Source organism: Oncorhynchus kisutch, linkage group LG14, assembly GCF_002021735.2.
Source record: "Oncorhynchus kisutch isolate 150728-3 linkage group LG14, Okis_V2, whole genome shotgun sequence".
In the NCBI taxonomy this organism is placed as follows: domain Eukaryota; kingdom Metazoa; phylum Chordata; class Actinopteri; order Salmoniformes; family Salmonidae; genus Oncorhynchus; species Oncorhynchus kisutch.
Genome location: NC_034187.2, coordinates 53,050,113 through 53,071,474, shown reverse-complemented (window position 1 = coordinate 53,071,474; position 21,362 = coordinate 53,050,113). Strand labels below are relative to the sequence as shown.

At 43.9% G+C, this 21,362-nt stretch overlaps 1 protein-coding gene across 1 annotated transcript in view; it reads left to right on the top strand.

The window, feature by feature from the left end:
- The first annotated feature begins 6,963 nt into the window (after window positions 1–6,963).
- LOC109903697 (beta/gamma crystallin domain-containing protein 2) overlaps window positions 6,964–21,362 on the top strand; it is a 33,110-nt gene continuing 18,711 nt past the window's right edge. Inside the window, exon 1 of the mRNA XM_020500568.2 lies at window positions 6,964–9,028. Within this exon, the coding sequence (XP_020356157.2) occupies window positions 8,138–9,028 (891 nt within the window). The 5' untranslated portion in view covers window positions 6,964–8,137. The remainder of the gene's footprint in view (window positions 9,029–21,362) is intronic.

Here is a 21,362-nt window from a genome sequence, read left to right as displayed (position 1 = left end):
AACATTTCGCTGTTGGAATGTCGCTGAATTTCAGTAGTTAAGCCTGAGAAAATCTCTTCGTGATTGATGCACTGCTATTCAAATGTAAGAACATGCGAAGAGTGTGTGGGTGTTCGTTGTCTTCTTTAGACCGCAAAGCCCTCCTCTGCCTTAGCCTTCAGACGGCATAGAGGAAAAAACAAGTTCAAACTATATTATTTAAGAATGATCCCCAAATTTGCGATTGGAACATGATCCAAATCAAATCAGTTATTGGTTGTGTACACAGCTTAGCAAGTATTATAGCAGTGCAGCAAAATGCTTCTGTTACTCCTAATAATGCAGTCAAATGTAAAAAAATATATATATAAAAAATGAATGGAAAGAAAAAAATCGTAAGAAATTAGGAATGGTTCAACAGTCTTATGGCCTGGTGATAGAAGCTGTTTTTTAGTCTCTTGGTCTTAGCTCTGATGCACCTGGACTGTCTACGTCTGTCGGACGGGAGCAGAGTGAACAGAGTGACTGAGGTCCTTAATGATCTTCTTGGCCTTCTTTTGACACCGGCTGCTGTACATGTCCTGGAGGGCAGGCAGCGTGGCCTCTGATGCGTTGGGCTGTCCTCGTCCCCTCTGGAGAGTCATGCGGTTGAGGACGGAGCAGTTAGTGCATCTGTAGAAGTCCGTGAGGGTCTTAGGGGCCATGCCAAATAGATTTCTAGCCATCTGAGGTTGTAAAGGCGCTATTGCACCTTATTCACCACAATGTCAGTTAGGTGAGACCATTTTAGGTCCTCAGTGATGTGCAGGCCGAGGAACTTGAAGCTTTTGACCCCTCCCACTGTGGCCCCCTTCGAAGAGGATGGGGTGTGCTCCCTCTTCTGTCTCCTGTAGTTCACAATACGATCCTTCCTTTTTTTATCGTTGAGGGACAAATTATTTCCCGGCACCACGCCGTCAGCACAGGTGTGTCTGCATATGCGTGAATTTCCAATTTTTCATGTTGAAGCAGACGATTGTGAGTTTGTGTTGGTCTGACATTTATAGGGCCTTCCTAATTTGGCCTCGTTTTAGATGTGGTTCAATAAAAAATGCTAGCAGCCGTGATTGAATTCAAACGTGAGTTGATTTCGGGGTGTGGTTTGATGTGGGTGTCACTTGTGTGTGTTCTCAGGTGATTTCATACATTAGCTTCAGCCGGGTGGTGTGGAACTGTGGCAAAGTTGGATTGACTTTGGATTGACTTTGACTTTGGATCTCTGGGGATAGTTAGGGACCGTCAATAAATTACACATTGTAAATGGGAAAATATTTTCATGTTGCACATCTCATCTTTGTATATTCATTTCTACAATGTTATAGTTGGTTTGAGGTTAAGTCATTGTAATGTGGAGCGATTGACCTTTTAAAATATAGTCCCGTGTATGTTGTGTAATTTACTGATGGTCCCTAACTATCCCCGTAGGGATATCGAATGTCAAACCAAATTGACCATGGGCATTACAACCGGTTCGCATGCAGCTGTGCTCGGAATTGATTACTTGGGTGCTGCCAGCTGTGGGCAGGATTAAAATTAATCCCAACCCACGGATAACTGTTACGGTACCCTTCATTCAATGACATTCCGTTTTTTTCTATCTTGCAAATCTTAGTTTTGGACTAGACTCACTTCCTGACCAAAATTATCCTATTTACATTTTGTAGTCAATTTTGACACTAGAGTAAATGTTGGACTCATATCGATGCCACATCAGCCATTTCAAAAAACCTAAAAGTAGCTTTTTAGGGGCAGTTGCTCTATACAACTTCATGTTCCAGCAGAGAGGTGCAGTGGTATGTGGTAGCTATTAAGCCCTTCTGTCTTCCCCGGGGTGCAGGTGTGGTGATGAGCTGAGTTACCTGCTGTGAAACAGAGGGATGGAGAAGTACCAAGACACACACCGGAGAGAAGTTTGAAATAGTTTAGGGGAAAAAACACTGCTACAGAATGGCATTGTTGTGGTGATGTGCTGTCTGTCTTTTTCCGAAGTGGCAGTATGAAATGAAGGAGGAGTTGTGAGGATAGATGAACTCCATTTACTGTAGGTAAACATTGGTTGTCGGTTCACAAAAGGACTGCTGTTTAGTCTGTAAGACGCATCCTATCACTGTCAACTGCGTTTATTTTCAGCAAACTTAACATGTGTAATATTTGTATGAACGTAAGATTCAACAACTGAGGCATAAACTGAACAAGTTCCACAGACATGTGACTAACAGAAATGGAATAATGTGTCCCTGAACAAAGGGGGGGGGTCAAAATCAAAAGTAACAGTCAGTATCTGGTGTGGCCACCAGCTGCATTAAGTACTGCAGTGCATCTCCTCCTCATGGACTATACCAGGTTTGCCGGTTCTTGCTGTGAGTTGTTATCCCACTCTTCCACCAAGGCACCTGCAAGTTTCCGGACATTTCTGGGGGGAATTGCCCTAGCCCTCACCCTCCGATCCAACAGGTGCCAGACGCGCTCAATGGGATTGCTGGGACTGACATTCCTGTCTTGCAGGAAATCACACACAGAATGAGCAGTATGGCTGGTGGCATTGTCATGCTGAAAGGTCATGTCAGGATGAGCCTGCAGGAAGGGTACCACATGAGGGAGGAGGGTGTCTTCCCTGTAACGCACAGCGTTGAGATTGCCTGCAATGACAACAAGCTCAGTCCGATGATGCTGTGACACACCGCCCCAGACTGTGACCCTCCACCTCCAAATCGATCCTGCTCCAGAGGCCTCGGTGTGTAACGCTCATTACTTCGACGATAAACACGAAACCGACCATCACCCCTGGTGAGACAAAACCACGACTCGTCAGTGAAGAGCACTTTTTGCCAGTCCTGTCTGGTCCAACGATCGTGGGTTTGCGCCCATAGGCGACGTTGTTGCCGGTGATGTTTGGTAAGGACCTGAGGCCTACAAGCCCTCAGTCCAGCCTCTCTCAGCCTATTGTGGACAGTCTGAGCACTGATGGAGGGATTGTGCGTTCCTGGTGTAACTTGGGCAGTTGTTGTTGCCATCCTGTACCTGTCTCCCTGTAGCGTTGTCTAAGGCGTCTCACAGTACGGACATTGCAATTTATTGCCCTGGCCACATCTGCAGTCCTCATGCCTCCTTGCAGCATGCCTAAGGCACGTTCACGCAGATGAGCAGGGACCCTGGGCATCTTTCTTTTGGTGTTTTTCAGAGTCAGTAGAAAGGCCTCTTTAGTGTCCTAAGTTTTCATAACTGCGACCTTAATTGCCTACCGTCTGTAAGCTGTTAGTGTCTTAACGACCGTTCCACAGGTGCATGTTCATGAATTGTTCATGGTTCATTGAACAAGCGTGGGAAACAGTGTTTAAACCCTTACCATGAAGATCTGTGAAGTTATTTGAAGTTTTAAGAATTATCTTTGAAATGGCCCTGAAAGGGTCCGTTTCTTTCTTTTTTTGAGTTTAGATTGGATGCTTACGTCTGTGTTGTCACTCCACTTGTTTTTCTAGTACAGAGAGTATTCAACTCTTACCCTACAAAGTCCAAAGCCTGCTGGTTTTCTGTTCTTCCTGATAATTAATTGCACACATCTGGTGTCTGTCCAGTTCTAAATCAGTCTCTGATTAGACGGGGGACAATGGGGGAAAAAAATGCATTGAAACTGGCTTCGAGGTCCAGAGTTGAGTCTGAGAGCTCTAGTAGTTTGCACATTGTGCACTTTATGACGAATCAGTCTAGTTGTAACTGACCCTGGTGAGAGACCCTGCGTGTTTGAACAGGCCGACTACTTTTTGTTGACCGCTAATTGAAAAGGCTTCTGCTTCGTCTAATCTTGAGTCAGTGACCGTGTTTACATGAACACCAATATGCCATTATTATTTGGGATACTCAAGTATTCTATTTTTGAGTTGACGCATATAAACATCATATCCCGTTTACAATAAGTGGAAAAAGCTTGTATCCCAGGTTATGAGAAACCAGGATATGATGCCTGGGCTATGCTGATCTAAGACGGGATACTGTGGCACGTAAACGTCCTGTTCCGTTTACTGTTATTTTTGAGGTGTGCTCAGGCTCAGTTTCGCATATCATGGATGTTGTGTGATGATGTTTTCATCTGATTGTCAAACAAATCACTTCAAAAAGTTGGCTACCTGCGCAGTTCGATCCACCATTATAATTTAGCCTACTATAATTCATTTACTATACTTTACTGTTGGCGATCCGGTCACGTGCAGCTGGGCTCAGAATTGGTGATTACTTGGGTACTGCCAGAAACGGCAGGGATTCAGACTTTAGAACCCAGTTCCTACATTTGAATATAACAATTTATTTTATCAAACAAAACTATGCTACATTTTATCTCTGGGACCCTCAGGATGACATATCAGAGCAAGATTACTGAATATAAGTACATTATTTACCTTCAGAGGTGAATGTATCAAACCAGTGGCTGTGATAAAGGTTTTGTTGTGTTGTGTGCACTCTCCTCAAACAAACATTGTATTTTATCACTGTAATAGCTACTGTAAATTGGACAGTGCAGTTAGATTAACAAGAATTGAAACTTTCTGCTCATGTAAGACATGTCTATGTCCTGGATTGTTGGATGTTACTGACAACGTCATTGTAGACACATTAGCACACGTTAGCAACAACCGTCCCGGTATGGAGGCGCCGATCCCGTAGAGGTTTTAAGAGATGCTGAAAGAAAGAAATCATATTTCTCCACTCCTATTCCTTAGACAAAATTAACATATGTTTTATAATATCACTGCAAAAAATTCAAAATTCTGCAGGAATTCATATTATATTAATCTACATGTGAAATGTTATAGGCCTGCAGTCTGTGTCCATATTTCACTTACTATTCCATTTAACCCACATACTTAATGAGGAATATTCTGTTTATTCATGGACACAGGGATACTCATGAGCGGGATATCAAAGGTGCATGTAAACAGCTTATTCCGAATAAGAATTTAAGCGAGTTTTGAGCTACTATCCGGAATACTGTGCACATGTAAACGTGGTCAGTGGTTCTAATGGTTCAGTGGGTCAGAGCAAGGTTTTCCAAACTCGGTCCTGGGGTTCCCCCATGAGTGCATGTTTTGGTTTTTGTCCTAGCACTACACGGCGGATTCAAATCATCAAAGCTTGATGATGAGTTGGTTATTTGAATCAGTTGTGTAGTTCTAGATCGTTTAAAAAAAATAAACTGAATGTGCACCCATGGGAGTCCCAGGACAGAGTTAGGGAAACCCCATGTTAGAGCAGGGGTTTTCTAACCTCTCCTCTGGGACACTAATCCGTTCCATGTATTTGAACTATTCCAGGGCTGGCAAACCTGGTTCAATTGTCAACTATTTATCAAGCCCTTGACTATCTGAATCAGGTGAGCTAGTTCCGTGCTTCTAAATCCTGGTCCTGGTGACCCAAATGGGTGCACATTTTTGTTTTTTCCCCAGCACTCGCACACCTGTTTCAAGTCAAAGGCTTGTTGAGTGCAGTGTGTGAGTGCAGTGTGTGAGTGCTGAGGAGAGAACTCAAATGTGCACCCCTTTGGATCCACAGGGCCAGGATTGACAAAACACTGAGTTGGTTCAGGGCTACAGCAAAATGGTTAGGTTTCTGGTTAGAGCATGGTGCTGGCAACATCAGGGTTGTAGTTTCAATTCCCACGTGGACCACATGCTGAACACACGTGTCGCCGTCAATGCTGACGTTTCTGTAAGTCTCTTTGGGATAAAAGCGTCGGTCACACTTTATTTGGATAGTCCATCTGTAGATGCTCTCGTACATGGTCATACTATCAACAAACTATCTGTTGATAAGCGACTGCTGGCTAAGGTTACGGTTACGGTTAGGTTTAGAATAAGGGTTAGGGTAGGGTTGATTTTAGGGTTAGGATAAAGGTTAGGGTTAGTAGATAATTAGTTGAAATGTTAATGACTAGTCTGTAGAGCATCTACAGATGGACTATCCAATTAAAGGGATACCGAGGCTGCTAAAAGACAATTTATTAGTCATACCGACAAAAAACGTAGTAAGTATGCAACAGTGACCTATGAGGAATACACGTCTGATATCTGTGTGTTGGATTTGACATATGAGAGAACTCCGGTTGTACGCCCAACAGGTGTGTGATTAGGTTCATTGCAACACATTGCTATTGTTTGATCTTATGACCTTCTCCGTTGCTCCTGGAAATGACCCGCCCCTTCCGTGAAGAGTAGGTAGGGCACTTTGGTTAATGTCACTGCCTGTTTCCCCAACGCAAAGAGCTTTAACATAACAGTAATTAGTTGTGAAATGTTATTTGACACGTGTGGAATAGTACTGTGGGATTCAACAACACTTTGTCTAGAGTTCTTTGGCCCATTTGGAGGTGAGGGAAAAAATGGTGATTCATTTCAAAGTCATTTCAACATTGCCTGATAGTTAACCTGTGACGTTCAAGTTCAAAAGTGATTTAACAGAGTTAAATCGACAGCAGCATGACGACAGTGGGTTGGGCATGGTATCATTTGAAACTTGTTGACTTTTTCAAGTAACCTTTTAAGCTTTCATCAACTCTTCATGGAACATTGCAAACACAAGCAAAAATCTCCGTTTTAAACCACATTGTTGCAATGTGTGTAGGCCTTTAGGCACGGAAAGAGTCTGTGGAGCTGTTGACATTATATAAGTTCTGTGTGCATTCTTTTTTGTGCCTCACTGTACGTTTTAGGAAGAAAATATAAATTGGCCCACCACAGTGAATGCAACTGTTAAGCATGTAGCCTAGCTTCTTAACACTTTTTACAGTACACCCAATTCTGCATACCTAAAGTTCACCTCTATAATTTGCATAGCTCGTCTAGATAATCACCACCTCTTGACAAAAACAGTCCTTAACACACTTCCATGGTTGGTCAATGACAATTATTAACATACGTGTCATTCTGTCTGTTTGTCTTCGACCTGTTTAGGTCTCTGGATGCTTCAGCTGTTAACAGTACAGCTTTAGAAGACTCTGAGGACTCCGATTCAGAAATTCAGCAGATAGTGGCTGATCTGGAGTCAGACAGCGAGATGAAGTCATACAGTTCCACTCTCACTCTAAGACCCTCTCCCACCCACAAGGGCATGGGCAAATCAAAACAGGGCTTCCGCAAAGTTTCCCTGGTCACTGACAATGACACCACAGACCACACTGAAGACAGTGTGGACTACAGAGAAAGCACGATCAACGAACCGAATAGAACTGAAAGTGACCTAGGTCCAGTCGCACCAGAATACAAATGGAGGAACTTGTACGAGGGGGTGCAAACTACTTTCGAACCCAAAGGGGAGACCTGGCGCTCTGACTCTCAGTCGGATGAGTCAAGAGTGTCCACATACGATGGACACTACTCTTCCCTCTCCCCCTCCCTCTCTGTGTACACACGACAACTCACCTCTCTCGGGCCGCCATTCCAAGAACCTGGCTTGTCCTCCCTCTCCTCAGAGACACCCCGTTCCCCTGGTAACGGCCGCTGGTTGAGTGACAGGAGCGAAGTTCAGTTGACCGGGAGAGTAGCGAGCCAGAGGCAGGAACAGGCAGGGGGGAGTAGGAGGGTGTGGGAGGAGGAGCTAGCCACTGCACCTGCAGGACAGAGAGAGAGAGAGGTAGAGCAAGAGGGGAGGGAGGGAGAGTCCATGGCAAGGAAGATAAAGTCAGGCTGTGACTTGCAATCACTCCCAGTCTCAAACTTCTCCTCGGCAGGTCAGACCATTGACAACGTGGACTGCAGCAGTGACTCCTACTCCGGACAGTACAAGGCCACCCGCGTGGATCTGCTCCCTTCCCCCTCCTCCTCGGACCCTTCCCCCTCTTCCTCTCCCGTGACCCCTGAGCCGGGCTCCCCCTATCACTGCAACATAGAGAGCCTGGTGGACACCCTGAAGAGCATGATCCCTAACCTTCCCCAGAGGCAGAGGAGGCTGCGTGGGACCACCGCCCCCCTCCATCATCTCCTCCCTGCCCTCCATCGAGGAGGACACCCCCAGCTCCAGCCCCACCAATACCAAATCTCCCCAGGTGCCCCCTGGGTCTCTGCTGGAGGGCCCCAACAGCCGCTACAACCTGACCGCAGACCTTGGCCTCAACTGGAGTGCCCCCAAGGAGATGCATTCCCCTCTGGAGTTGATGAAGCTCCAACAGCAGCAGCAACAGGAGCAGCAGGCTGGAGACCACCATTGGAACCGTGGAGGCCTCAACCTCCCACTCCGAGCCTCGGCTCTTAGCAGCATCGTCATGAGGAAGAGCTCCTTGGGCAGTGACTCTTCCCCAGAGCACTCGCCGTCCCCCCTGCTAAACGGAGGGAGCAGCAACCAGTCTCCAAACCCCTCGCGCCTGGACAGATCCCTCCTCTACTCTAGCTATCGTTCAGCAACGATTGATCAATCACAGGAGAACGGCAAGGCCCATAGCCCAGTCCAGCGGCCCTCTCTGTTCCTTACGGGCTCCCTACCGGACATAGGGCCTAAACAGGACCACATGAGCTCAGGGCCTGGTATGGGCATGGCTGATGTGTCTGGGAGCGGACTTGGATTCAAATCTGGAGTTGGAACCCAAACTGGAACAGGAACTGATCCTTCAACCCACTTCCGCTACGAACGTTTCTCCTCCCGGATGTCTGACTCCTTAACCGGAAACAACACAGACACCAACTGTCGAATGATCAGGCCCCCTCCCCTCCCTAGCTTCACCTCTACCCGAGAAGGCCTTCTCAGTCCCACAAGCTCATCTCTGGACATCTACAGGTCTTTCGCCAATGCTAATGAGTCCGTATTAAAGCTCAGCCCGGGGCTGGGTGGTATGGGTTCCAATGGCAACATGGGCTCTGTGGGCTCTATTGGTCTGGGTCTGCAGAGGACCTTCAGTAACGAAGGCCTGAACTCAACACTGTTCAACATGGGGTCCCCCCATGGAGGGTCCCCCGATGGAGGATCTCACTTCAGTCCAGAGGCTGAGAAGAACCTGGTGCCCAAGTACAGGGCTTTCCCTGACGCCTATGTGAGTACTGACCTGGGGATTTCTTTTTAGCATTGATTTCGATGGAAGGGAGAATATTTCAGTAAGAGATTGCGTGAAAACTCGGAACATGGGGATGGTAAAGGGGGTGTGATGTAAGTCATGGAAAAGACTAATGGGACAGGGTCTAGAGTAAGGGAAATGGAGGCATTTACTAGGTTTCGGTTGTATTTGTCTGGGACATGTATTTCAGCATTGGCTTCATTCATTTTTTAAATAATGCTTAGCGAGAGATTGTGGGAACACGGTGTGAGAGGAGAAGAATACAGGAGGAGGGAAATGGAATTCAGCCTGGGTATGCAGGATGCAAATGTTTTAGACGCCTACTAAGCATTTGAGCCTTAGTTTATATAGAAGTTCTGGAATACAGATGAGTTTCGATTTTATTTTTTACTTTTTTACCTTTCACTGATTGAGTTCCACCACAGTGATGCCGATGCCCTCGCTGAACGAAAGGGTGTGTGAGAGAGCAGTGAAATGAGTCTAGGGTGACGTTCCATGGCCATATACATAAGATCAGTTTACAGTATGTACAATATCTGTTCTCCCCTCTCATGTAGATAGTTCTTCTCCATCTGCATTCTCTCTTGCCATAATACACATCTTCAGGTCTCTAATAAATACAGTAGTACACAAGAATACAGGTGACACTAAAAGAGGGAGGTGACTTCATAAGAACTTCTAGAAATAAAGAAGTGACTCCTTGTGTGGCTCGGGTTGCTGTGGTTACAAGGTGAGTGGGTTAAGCCAATGTTTTGCAGTGTGCCTCTTGATGATAATAGCTTTCAGGACGGGTCCTGATCAGCAAGTTATTTCATGCCAACACACACATTCACGCAGGCATGCACGACATGAATGCACATGCATGTGTGAGCGCACACACAATCATTCACTCTATGGTCCTCAAGGCTTAGATCGCACGCTAAACTCATTCAACAGTCTCACATTCCAAAAAGTATTTCAGCAGATTTTGTGCGTTTTTGTGAAGCTTAATTTGTGTGAAAAGACACACATATTTGTGCGATTTAATTTACAGGTAAATACATTTTTTTGGGGGGGGGGGGACATTTTGGGAAAATTTTTGGAACAATCTTTTGAAAGTTATTAGAGTGCCCATTGCATGATGGCCAATGTTGTTCTACACTGCCTTATTTTATGTCCCACATTAATTTATATAAAAAAAAACGTGTTAACAAATCAATATTGTTCAGGTTGTCACCTGAAATAATTATAATAGCAGCATTATACTGTTTTTTTGGTTTATTAATGCAAATACTGTTTTTATGCTTGTTTTCGCTTAATACTTTGGGATACTAGTGCACTTGTAGTCAAAAGCCCTTTTTTCGCATAGGCAACAGTAGGCCTACACCATTTTGTTGATAATGTATTTCATATTTCGGGGACCCTACATTACACTATATTTCTTCATAATGCATTTAATACAAGGATCCACTTTTTCATGTACATGATACAATTTCTTTCATAATGATTGGGGAATGGGGGAATGGGGATACATTTTTATGATGGGAAATTATAATACACACCAAAAATACATACACATGCACACAAACACTTGCACACTTATACACACACTCACTTTGTTTGTACTCATGTTATAGCCAACTCTTGTCTTGGCTGTGCCAATTGTGCGCCACCCTATGGGATTCCCAATCACAGACAGATGTGATGCAGCCCGTATTTGAACCAGGGACTGCAGTAACGCGTCTTGCACTGAGATGCAGTGCCTTAGACTGCTGCGCCACTCAGGCGGGTATATGGGTGATCCACACCCATCTGATGTGGATCATTGTCAGGTTATTAGATGTATAAGCTTCAGTAACAGAAGAACACCATGTTTGTAAAAACACTTTAAACAGGTCCTTTGTCAATGTGTAGAACGTGTTTGTTTTGGGTCCACACTGGTAAGTTAACTAGTCAGAGGTTTTTCTTCTGAATAACTGGTCCGGGCATAGCACTTTCCATTCATCTTCAGGCAACTTTGATGTAAAGGCTTGATCACACCTGCAGTATGTCTATGCATCACGCCCATTGTTGCTTATCCATTGTTCACTAGATATATCAATGTAATTACACCCAACACAATGTTGTAAAACAGAATGCTTCCCACTACTAGATCACATAACTAGATGTGAGCTGGACGGGATCCCAACGCTGCCACCAATGTGACGTAAAACAGTGAAAGCTGCAACAGGAAATCTAACCAGGGCTCGTATGTGGCAGGGGAATTTAAACCGCACATTTTCAGGTCTTCTGTTTCCCCACATTTATCGATTAATTCATTCCCCATCATGAAAATGTTTCCCCATTCCCCAATCAAACACCTTCATTGATTGATACCACACAAAAAATAGACAAATACATTTTTTTTTACTGCAGTCTGTCAACCGACATAGCACCAGCATCCCAAAGTATTAAACGAAAAGAGCATAAAACCATAAAAATAATGTATTTCAGTAACAATTTGGTTGATTAACAATATTGTGTTAACACATTTATAACACACATTATATTTTGGGGGTATTGTTTTGTATATACAGTTGAAGTCGGAAGTTTACATACACTTTAGCCAAATACATTTAAACTCAGTTTTTCACAATTCCTGACATTTAATCCCAGTAAATATTCCCTTTCTTAGGTCAGTTAGGATCACCAATTTATTTTAAGAATGTGAATTATCAGTATAATAGTAAAGAGTGATTTATTTCAGCTTTATTTCTTTCATCGCATTCCCAATGGGTCAGAAGTTTACACACACTCAATTAGTATTTGGTAGCATTGCCTTTAAATTGTTTAACTTGGGTCAAATGTTTCAGGTAGCCTTCCACAAGCTTCCTAAGATAAGTTGGGTGAATTTTGTCCCATTCCTCCTGACAGAGCTGTTGTAACTGAGTCAGGTTTGTAGGCCTCCTTACTCGCACACGCTTTTTCAGTTCTGCCCACAAACTTTCTATAGGATTGAGGTCAGGGCTTTGTGATGGCCACTCCAATACCTTGACTTTGTTAAGCCATTTTGCCACAACTTTGGACGTATGCTTGGGGTCATTGTCCATTTGGAAGGCCCATTTGCGACCAAAATTTTACTTCCTGACTGATGTCTTAAGATTTTGCTTCAATATATCCACATAATTTCCTGCCTCACGATGCCATCTATTTTGTGAAGTGCACGAGTCCCTCCTGCAGCAAAGCACCCCCACAACATGATGCTGCCACCCCCATGCTTCACGATTGGGATGGTGATCTTTGGCTTGCAAGCCTCCCCTTTTTCCTCCAAACATAACGATGGTCATTATGGCCAAACAGTTCTCTTTTTGCTTCAACGGACCAGAGGACATTTCTCCAAAAAGTATTATCTTTGTCCCCATGTGCAGTTGCAAACAGTAGTCTGGGTTTTTTATGGCGATTTTGGAGCAGTGGCTTCGTCCTTGCTGAGCGGCCTTTCAAGTTATGTAGATATAGGTGTAACGGTTTTCTTCTGGGGAAAGAGAGGCGGACCAAAATGCAGCGTGGTTAGTTTTGTGCATCTTTAATAAAGATGAAAGTACAACAATCTACAAAACAAGAAACGTGAAAAAACCAAAACAGTCCTATCTGGTGCCACAAACACAAAGACAGGAACAATCACCCACAAAACCCAACACAAAACACGCAACCTAAATATGGTTCCCAATCAGAGACAATGACTAACACCTGCCTCTGATTGAGAACCATATCAGGCCAAACATAGAAATAGACAAACCAGACACACAACATAGAATGCCCACCCAGCTCACGTCCTGACCAACACTAAAACAAGGAAAACACACACGAACGATGGTCAGACCGTGACAATAGGACTCGTTTTACTGTGGATATAGATACTTTTGTACCTGTTTCCTCCAGCATCTTCACAAGGTCCTTTGCTGTTGTTCTGGTATTGATTTGCACTTTTTGCACCAAATAACGTTAATCTCTAGCAGACAGAACGCGTCTCCTTCCTGAGCGGTATGACGGCTGCATGGTCAGAAGCTTCTAAAGCCATGACATAATTTTCTGGAATTTTCCAAGCTGTTTAAAGGCACAGTCAACTTAGTGTATGTAAACTTCTGACCCACTTGAATTGTGATACGGTGAATTATAAGTGAAATAGTCTGTCTGTAAACAATTGTTGGAATAATTACTTCATGCACAAAATTGATGTCCTAACCGACATGCCAAAACTATAGTTTGTTAACAAGAAATTTGTGGAGTGGTTGAAAAGCGAGTTTTAATCACTCCAACCTAAGTGTATGTAAACCTCCGACTTCAACTGTGTATATATTTATTTTTTGTATTTATTATTTAACTATTACCCCTTTTTCTCCACAATTTCGTGGTATCCAATTGATAGTTACAGTCTTGTCTCATCGCTGCAACTCTTGTACGGACTCGGGAGAGGCGAAGGTCGAGAACCATGCATCCCCCGAAACACAACCCAACCAAGCCGCACTGCTTCTTGACACAATGCCCACTTAACCCGGAAGCCAGCCACACCAATGTGTCGGAGGAAACACGGCCCGCCACGGGAGTTGCTAGTGCGCGATGGGACAAGGACATCCCTTTGAGCCATTTAGGATTTTTCCTCAATAAAGTAGCTATCAGCCTATTCACGGCTAGTAAGTGGGGACAAAAGTCAAGTGCGAGTGTTAGTTCACGAAAAGGGTCTGGTTTCTGTGGGACTATTTAAGATTACTCTTTGAAGAGTTAGGGTTTCAGACGATTTCGGAAGATAAAGATGCCATAACAGTATACATTCGAGCTTTATCCGGCTGCATTCTACTGAGATGTTGGCACTTGTCCTATGCAAACTGTAGGGTGTTTTGCAGAGTTGGCACATTGCATGTCCAAGATGGCGTAGCAGTAAGTCGTCCTGTCGTGTCGTGTCCCTTGTATATATCGTTTCTTTTTCGTTTTTTACATATTTTTCTTCGCATATCTCTTTTTAAAACACTTTGCTAAACCTAAGCTTCCAAATACTCTCCTGCAACCCGCCTCACCCAATGTAGCTATTTTTCCTAAAGTATTTATATTTACTTTGGAACCGGAACCCCTCAACTGAAGCTAGCCAGCTAACCACCAGCTATGCTAGCGGTCTTCAGCTAACCGGTCATCAGCTAACCTTTAGCTCGGAAAGCTCTCGCCAGTTCGAACAACGCGACTCTAACCAGAGCATAACGGACCTATTTATTTTTCATCCCCGGATTCCCACCGCAAACGGAACATTTTTCAGCTGGATCTTCACAACTAGCTATCTAGCTAAACCGCAACCCCGGATGATTACTCCTGGCTAGCGTTTCCACCCACTTAGCTTGAAGCTAGCCCGGCCAGAGCACCTGTGCTACCACCGTAGCATACTCCTGGGCTACAATACCCGGGCCCACGACCGGTCTATCGATGTCACCGCATGAAGAGGAATAAACAGACTCACCCCATCGCGACGTCCCCAAAGGCTAACTCTCTAGCCCTCGCTATCTCCCTGCTTGCTAATTCGGCCTACTAACTGCTAGTTGTCTAGCTCCGGTCCGCTAACTGCTACCTTGTTTAGCCCGGGCCTACGAACTGTTAGCTTGTTAGCACAGGCCTGCAAACCGTCTGAATCGCCGCATCCCAAACACTCACTGGACCCATATTTACTTTCTATCTCTTTTGATTTTTAATTTGTTTATACCTTCCGGAAACCTGCCTCACCCAATGTGATACGGAATCGCTATTATTTTTTATTTTTAGAACACACTCAAGAACCTCCAGAAGCTAACCAGCTAACTAGCTACAAGCTATTTAGTCATTGTTATTTTATTTTTTTACCTGGATAACACTCGCCAGTCCAGCTTCCCTGCCCCATCCACCGCTGCCCCCTGGACACTGATCTCTTGGCTACATAGCTGATGCACGCTGGACTGTCCATTAATCACGGTACTCCATTGCTGTGTTTGTTTTATCTGTTGGCCCCGTTGCCTAGTCAACGCCATTTTACCTGCTGTTGTTGTGCTAGCTGATTAGCTGTTGTTGTCTCACCTACTGTTTTAGCTAGCTTTCCCAATTCAACACCTGTGATTACTGTATGCCTCGCTGTATGTCTCTCTCAAATGTCAATATGCCTTGTATACTGTTGTTCAGGTTAGTTATCATTGTTCTAGTTCACAATGGAGCCCCTAGTTCCACTCTTCATACCCCTGATAACTCCTTTGTCCCACCTCCCACACATGCGGTGACCTCACCCATTACTACCAGCATGTCCAGAGATACAACCTCTCTCATCATCACCCAGTGCCTGGGCTTACCTCCGCTGTACCCGCACCCCACCATACCCCTGTCTGCGCATTATGCCCTGCTGAATATATTCTACCATGCCCAGAAACCTGCTCCTCTTATTCTCTGTCCCCAACGCTCTAGGCGACCAGTTTTGATAGCCTTTAGCCGCACCCTCATACTACTCCTTCTCTTCGTGTTTCGGGTGATGTGGAGGTAACCCAGGCCCTGCATGTCCCCAGGCACCCTCATTTGTTGACTTCTGTGATCGAAAAAGCCTTGGTTTCATGCATGTCAACATCAGAAGCCTCCTCCCTAAGTTGTTTTACTCACTGCTTTAGCACACTCTGCTAACCCTGATGTCCTTGCTGTGTCTGAATCCTGGCTCAGGAAGGCCACCAAAAATTCAGAGATTTCCATACCCAACTATAACCTCGTCTGTCAAGATAGAACTGCCAAAGGGGGAGGAGTTGCAGTCTACTGCAGAGATAGCCTGCAAAGTAATGTCATACTTTCCAGGTCCATACCCAAACAGTTCGAACTACTAATTTTGAAAATTACTCTCTCCAGAAATAAGTCTCTCACTGTTGCCGCCTGCTACCGACCCCCCTCAGCTCCCAGCTGTGCCCTGGACACCATTTGTGAATTGATCGCATTTGATATTACCTATAGGGCGCAAAATTGCTGGGACCATGGCTGTCAAGTGAGCTGTGTCACATACGCCTAAAATAACATTGCGGGACTGCGGTTGTTTTGTTTTACCAGTTGTAGCGGGTGGGAGTCGAACAGAGAGCTGCGGGAGCGGGACGAAGAAATTGGTCCATGCAGACCTCTACTGTGCACCATGACAGTGAAGTCTGTAATGTTAGAGCTGTTTATTACTGTGTCAGTGTGAAAAGTAGTGAATTAGCAGGCAATGCTACCTAATACTAATTGAGTGTATGTAAACTTCTGACCCACTGGGAATGTGATGAAAGAAATAAAAGCTGAAATAAATAATTCCCTCTACTATTATTCATTTCACATTCTTAAAATAAAGTGGTGATCCTAACTGACCTAAGACAGGGAATTTTTACTTGGCTTAAATGTGACGTTGATTGAAATGCCAGGCATACAGTAGGTCCACACGGCAAAGAGATGTTTTCAACTAAATTCAACTAAATTCACAAAAGCGGGGACGAGCGGGGTATGGAAGCAACCGTTCCACACGTTGGAAATGCATTGCCGCAATTGTTCTGCCAATACCACGGAGTGACCTAACTTTTTAGTGCCTGCAACTGTGAAATCCTGTCACTTGAGCAGAAGGTTGACTGACAGATCAGTTACTCAAGTCTTTACCAATAGTTTAGTACATCCCCCACTCTCTCTTTCCCTCTGTGTCTCTGATTAATCGAGTGAATGCTGTCAGTTCCATCATGTACCCACGCCTCACCACCTTCCACCATGCAGATCAGGTGTCAACCTCAAGCCAAGCGCTGCTGCAGGGGGGAATGTGCTTACAGAACGTCTTGTAGGCTCAGCATGATCCGTTCAGACTGTTCACAGTCTTGTGTAAGAGAGATTAACGGAACAGCGGGTATAAGAGAAGACTAATCATTGTTACCCCTCCATCTCCCTCCCTCTTCCTCTCCCGGGCCAGACTGTTGACTCAGCTCTGTCTGATCCACCAGTAAACAGAGGTCGAACTTAAGGTAAACAAGAGATGAAGATACAAAAGACGAGGTGTGGCATCCAAAGCAGGATTCGACAGATAGATCGCTGGGAAGAGAAGTGCGATAGAGACTCGTAAAAATCATATAAGAAAAGAAAACATAACCCTGTGCCAAGATTAATTATGCCCCTCATACTACCTGGATGGGTAGTTTTCATTAATGTCACGTAAGAGTTGAAGTTTACATACACCTTAGGCAAATACATTAAACTACATTAAACTGACATTAATCCAAGTAAAAATTCCTTGTCTTAGGTCAGTTAGGATCACCACTTTATTTTAAGAATGTGAAATGAATAATAGTAGAGAATGATTTATTTCAGCTTTATTTATTTCATCGCATTCCCAGTGGGTCAGAAGTTTACATACACTCAATTAGTATTTGGTAGCATTGCCTTTAAATTGTTTAACTTGTGTCAAACGTTGTGTGTAGCCTTCCACATGCTTCCCACAATAAGTTGGGTGAATTTTGGCCCATTCCTCCTGACAGAGCTGGTGTAACTGAGTCAGGTTTGTAGGCCTCCTTGCTTGCATACGCTTTTTCAGTTCTGCCCACAAGTTCTGTTCAGTTCTGCCCACTCCAATACCTTGACTTTGTTGTCCTTAAACCATTTTGCCACAACTTTGGAAGTATGCTTGGGGTCATTGTCCATTTGGAAGACCCATTTGTGACCAAGCTTAACTTAAGATTTTGCTTCAATATATCCACATAATTTTCCTGCCTCACGATGCCATCTATTTTGTGAAGTGCACCAGTCCCTCCTGCAGAAAAGCACCCCACAACATGACGCTGCCACCCCGTGCTTCACGATTGGGATGGTGATCTTTGGCTTGCAAGCCTCCCCTTTTTTCCTCCAAACATAACGATGGTCATTATAGCCAAACAATTCTATTTGTGTTCGTCAGACCGGAGGACATTTCTCCAATAAGTACGATCTTTGTCCCCATGTGCAGTTTCAAACTGTAGTCTGGCTTTTTTATGGCGGTTTGGGGCAGTGGCATCTTCCTTGCTGAGCGGCCTTTCAGGTTATGTCGATATAGGACTCGTTTTACTGTGGATATAGATACTTTTGTACCTGTTTTCCTTTTTGCATCGAAGTACGTTCATCTCTAGGAGTGGTGTTTTATACTTGCATACTATTGTTTGTACAGATTAACATGGTAACTTCAGGTGTTTGGAAATTGCTCCCAAGAATGAACCAGACTTGTGGAGGTCTACAATTTGTTTTTCTGAGGTTTTGGCTGATTTCTTTTGATTTTCTCATGTTGTCAAGCAAAGAGGCACTGAGTTTGAAGGTAGGCCTTGAAATACATCCACGGGTACACCTCCAGTTGCCTCAAATGATGTCAATTAGCCTATCAGAAGCTTCTAAAGCCATGACATCATTTTCTGGCATTTCCCAAGCTGTTTTAAGGCACAGTCAACTTAGTGTATGTAAACTTCTGACCCACTGGAATTGTGATACAGTGAATGAGTCCAAAGGTGAAGTTTACTGGTAGTATGCCTTATGAATCATGCCAGTCATGCCCTTTAGAATGGACTAGTGTTTTTACAACCAAATCCTAGTCGCTAATGGAAAAAGCACACTCGACACAGAAACAGTCTGGATAATTGCCACGGTAACCAACACTCAATCACTTTTGACAAAAGGACCTTGGCAGCAGTGTGTCGTAACCAGACAGGTGAGGACACTACATAATGATCACTCTATTGTGGGACTGCTCACTCTGTCTCTCAGCAGTTTCAGTTGGGTTATTCCCCCAAAGACAGACACAGATACACGTGGCTTGAATTGCACGTTATTACATTTTTTATAGACGTCGGCACGACACCTTTTGATACATTTGACAAGGTTTCAGTTTTTTGTTCCAATGTTGGGATTTGTATTTGGTTATCACATTTCAGACACACATCTGCTTTTGGCCGATAGAAACCAATTAAAAGCTGATGAATAAAACTGGTGCCAACCAAAATGAGATCGTTAGTCATCATTTATCTTCTTTATCCAAACACAACGATCACACACGTACAGCGTACAGAGCCCATTTGAGCGGGATTGCTCCTGCAGCTCCTCAGCTGGTTGTTCCTGGAGTAAAACGTGCTTTTATCAACCTATTCATTGGGCAACAATTCTGAATAAAGTCCTGTGTTAAAAACCGTTTTGGTGGCAGGGTTAAAAGGAGCTACTATTTTATTTCTCAACTGTTAATTGATGCACGCCTCCCATTCACCATTAAAGTTTAGGCAACAGGCTCTCAGCTCGTCACCCACCACTTTATAATGTGCGCTGGAGGCTTTATGCATTATGAAAACATATTTAAATTCATTGAAACCTGAATGTTTTATTTCATTATGAGGCGCATGTCTTACCTTGCTTCAAAGTAGCCTATAGGCAAAATCCGACCATGGAAACCTGGAGGAAATTATTTGATAAAGACTTCATAGGCAGGGCGTGACTTTTAAGTTTGGAGAATCTTACAATTTATCCTACCATTTCTACCGTTTTGCATGCCAGTTGTGATTGTCGTGGAGCAGTTTAATTTCAATAACTTTTTAGTTTCTCAAAATCATTGTCACATGGTTAATCCTAAAAATCTGAATTAAAATGATAAAAATCTCGAAGTTAAAAGTAAACTAATGCAAGTTCACCAGCCTCTGCCATATGGCACATTGATACACCATTATACACCGTGATCCATTGGCAGCAAATAAATGAATGCATGGAACTCATAGCCTATAGGCCAATGCAGCAGTAGGCCTATAACTTCCATTGCTCTTTCACACTGAAGATTGGGGATTACTGAGTGGGAGATTGTAGGAAAGATTTTTCAAATAGCTTACTGTGAGGAACTATAGTTTTAATATATTGTCATTCACAATGGATGTTTTTTTTTAAAAACACTTCCCTACATTTCTTCGCAGCAGGCCAGGTACTTCTATGCGTGCTCAGGTGCGCGGGCTCCCTCAATATTATCAGGACAGAAACCAGACACGTGCTCATTGCTCACATGAAGCACTCCAAACAAAAGACAATGAAATATTTACAGATCTCGTAAATTACGGTTATGAAATAAACCAAAACTTGTTTCTCACAAGTTTAGCGGATTGTGAACTCTGCAAACAACATTTCCACTCAGAGAATGAGAACGGTAAATGACTGTAATTAATAAATGCATTAACAGCTGTACGCCTATGTAGATATTCCATAAAAACCTGCCGTTTCCAGCTACAATGGTCATTTATAACATTATCAATGTCTACACTATTTTGATTTCAATTTGATGTTATTTTAATTGGCAAAAACTGTGCTTTTCTTTCAAAAACATGGACATTTCTAAGTGACCCCAAACTTTTGAACGGTAGTGTACGTATTCAGACCCTTTCCTCAGTACTTTGTTGAAGCACCTTGGGTAGCAGTCTTCTTGGGTATGACGCTACAAGCATGGCACACTTGTATTTGGGGAGTTTCTCCCCTTCTTCTCTGCAGATTTTCTACAAACCCTTTTTTCACTTTGTCATTATGGGGTATTGTGTGTAGATTGCTGAAGATTTTTTATTTATTTAATCCATTGTAAGATAAGGCTGTAATGTAACAAAATGTGGGTCTGAATACTTTCCGAAGGCACTGTATGTAATGTGGAATTGATAAAAAAATATATAAATGAAAGTGCATACAATTCACACAATGAAACACTGAATCGGCAAGAATTGTCGGGAGACCACTGCTCCATTCTGTATAGAGACTCCCCTAGGTCTTCGCCACATACCCCTCCCCTTCTTCTTGTCTTAACATTTTCAATTATATACTCACATTATCTAAACACATACTGTATTTTACATGCTTTTCACTGACAGCTGCAACTCAATCAGCTAGGCCTATTGCCACACTTGTTTCCCAGGTGCCCCATTTAGGGTGGTGTTTTCCCAGGTGCCCCATTTAGGGTGGTGTTTTCCCAGGTGCGCTGTTCAGGATGGTGTTTTCCCAGGTGCGCTGTTTAGGGTGGTGTTTTCCCAGGTGCTCTGTTTAGGGTGGTGTTTTCCCAGGTGCTCTGTTTAGGGTGGTGTTTTCCCAGGTGCGCTGTTTAGGGTGGTGTTTTCCCAGGTGCGCTGTTTAGGGTGGTGTTTTCCCAGGTGCGCTGTTTAGAGTGGCGTTTTCCCAGGTGCGCTGTTTAGAATGGCGTTTTCCCAGGTGCGCTGTTTAGAAGGGCTCTCTGTCTCTTTGTCTCTCTGTCTCTCTGTCTCTCTCTCTCTCTCTCTCTCTCTCTCTGTGTCTCTCTCTCTCTCTCTCTCTCTGTGTCTCTCTCTGTGTCTCTCTCTGT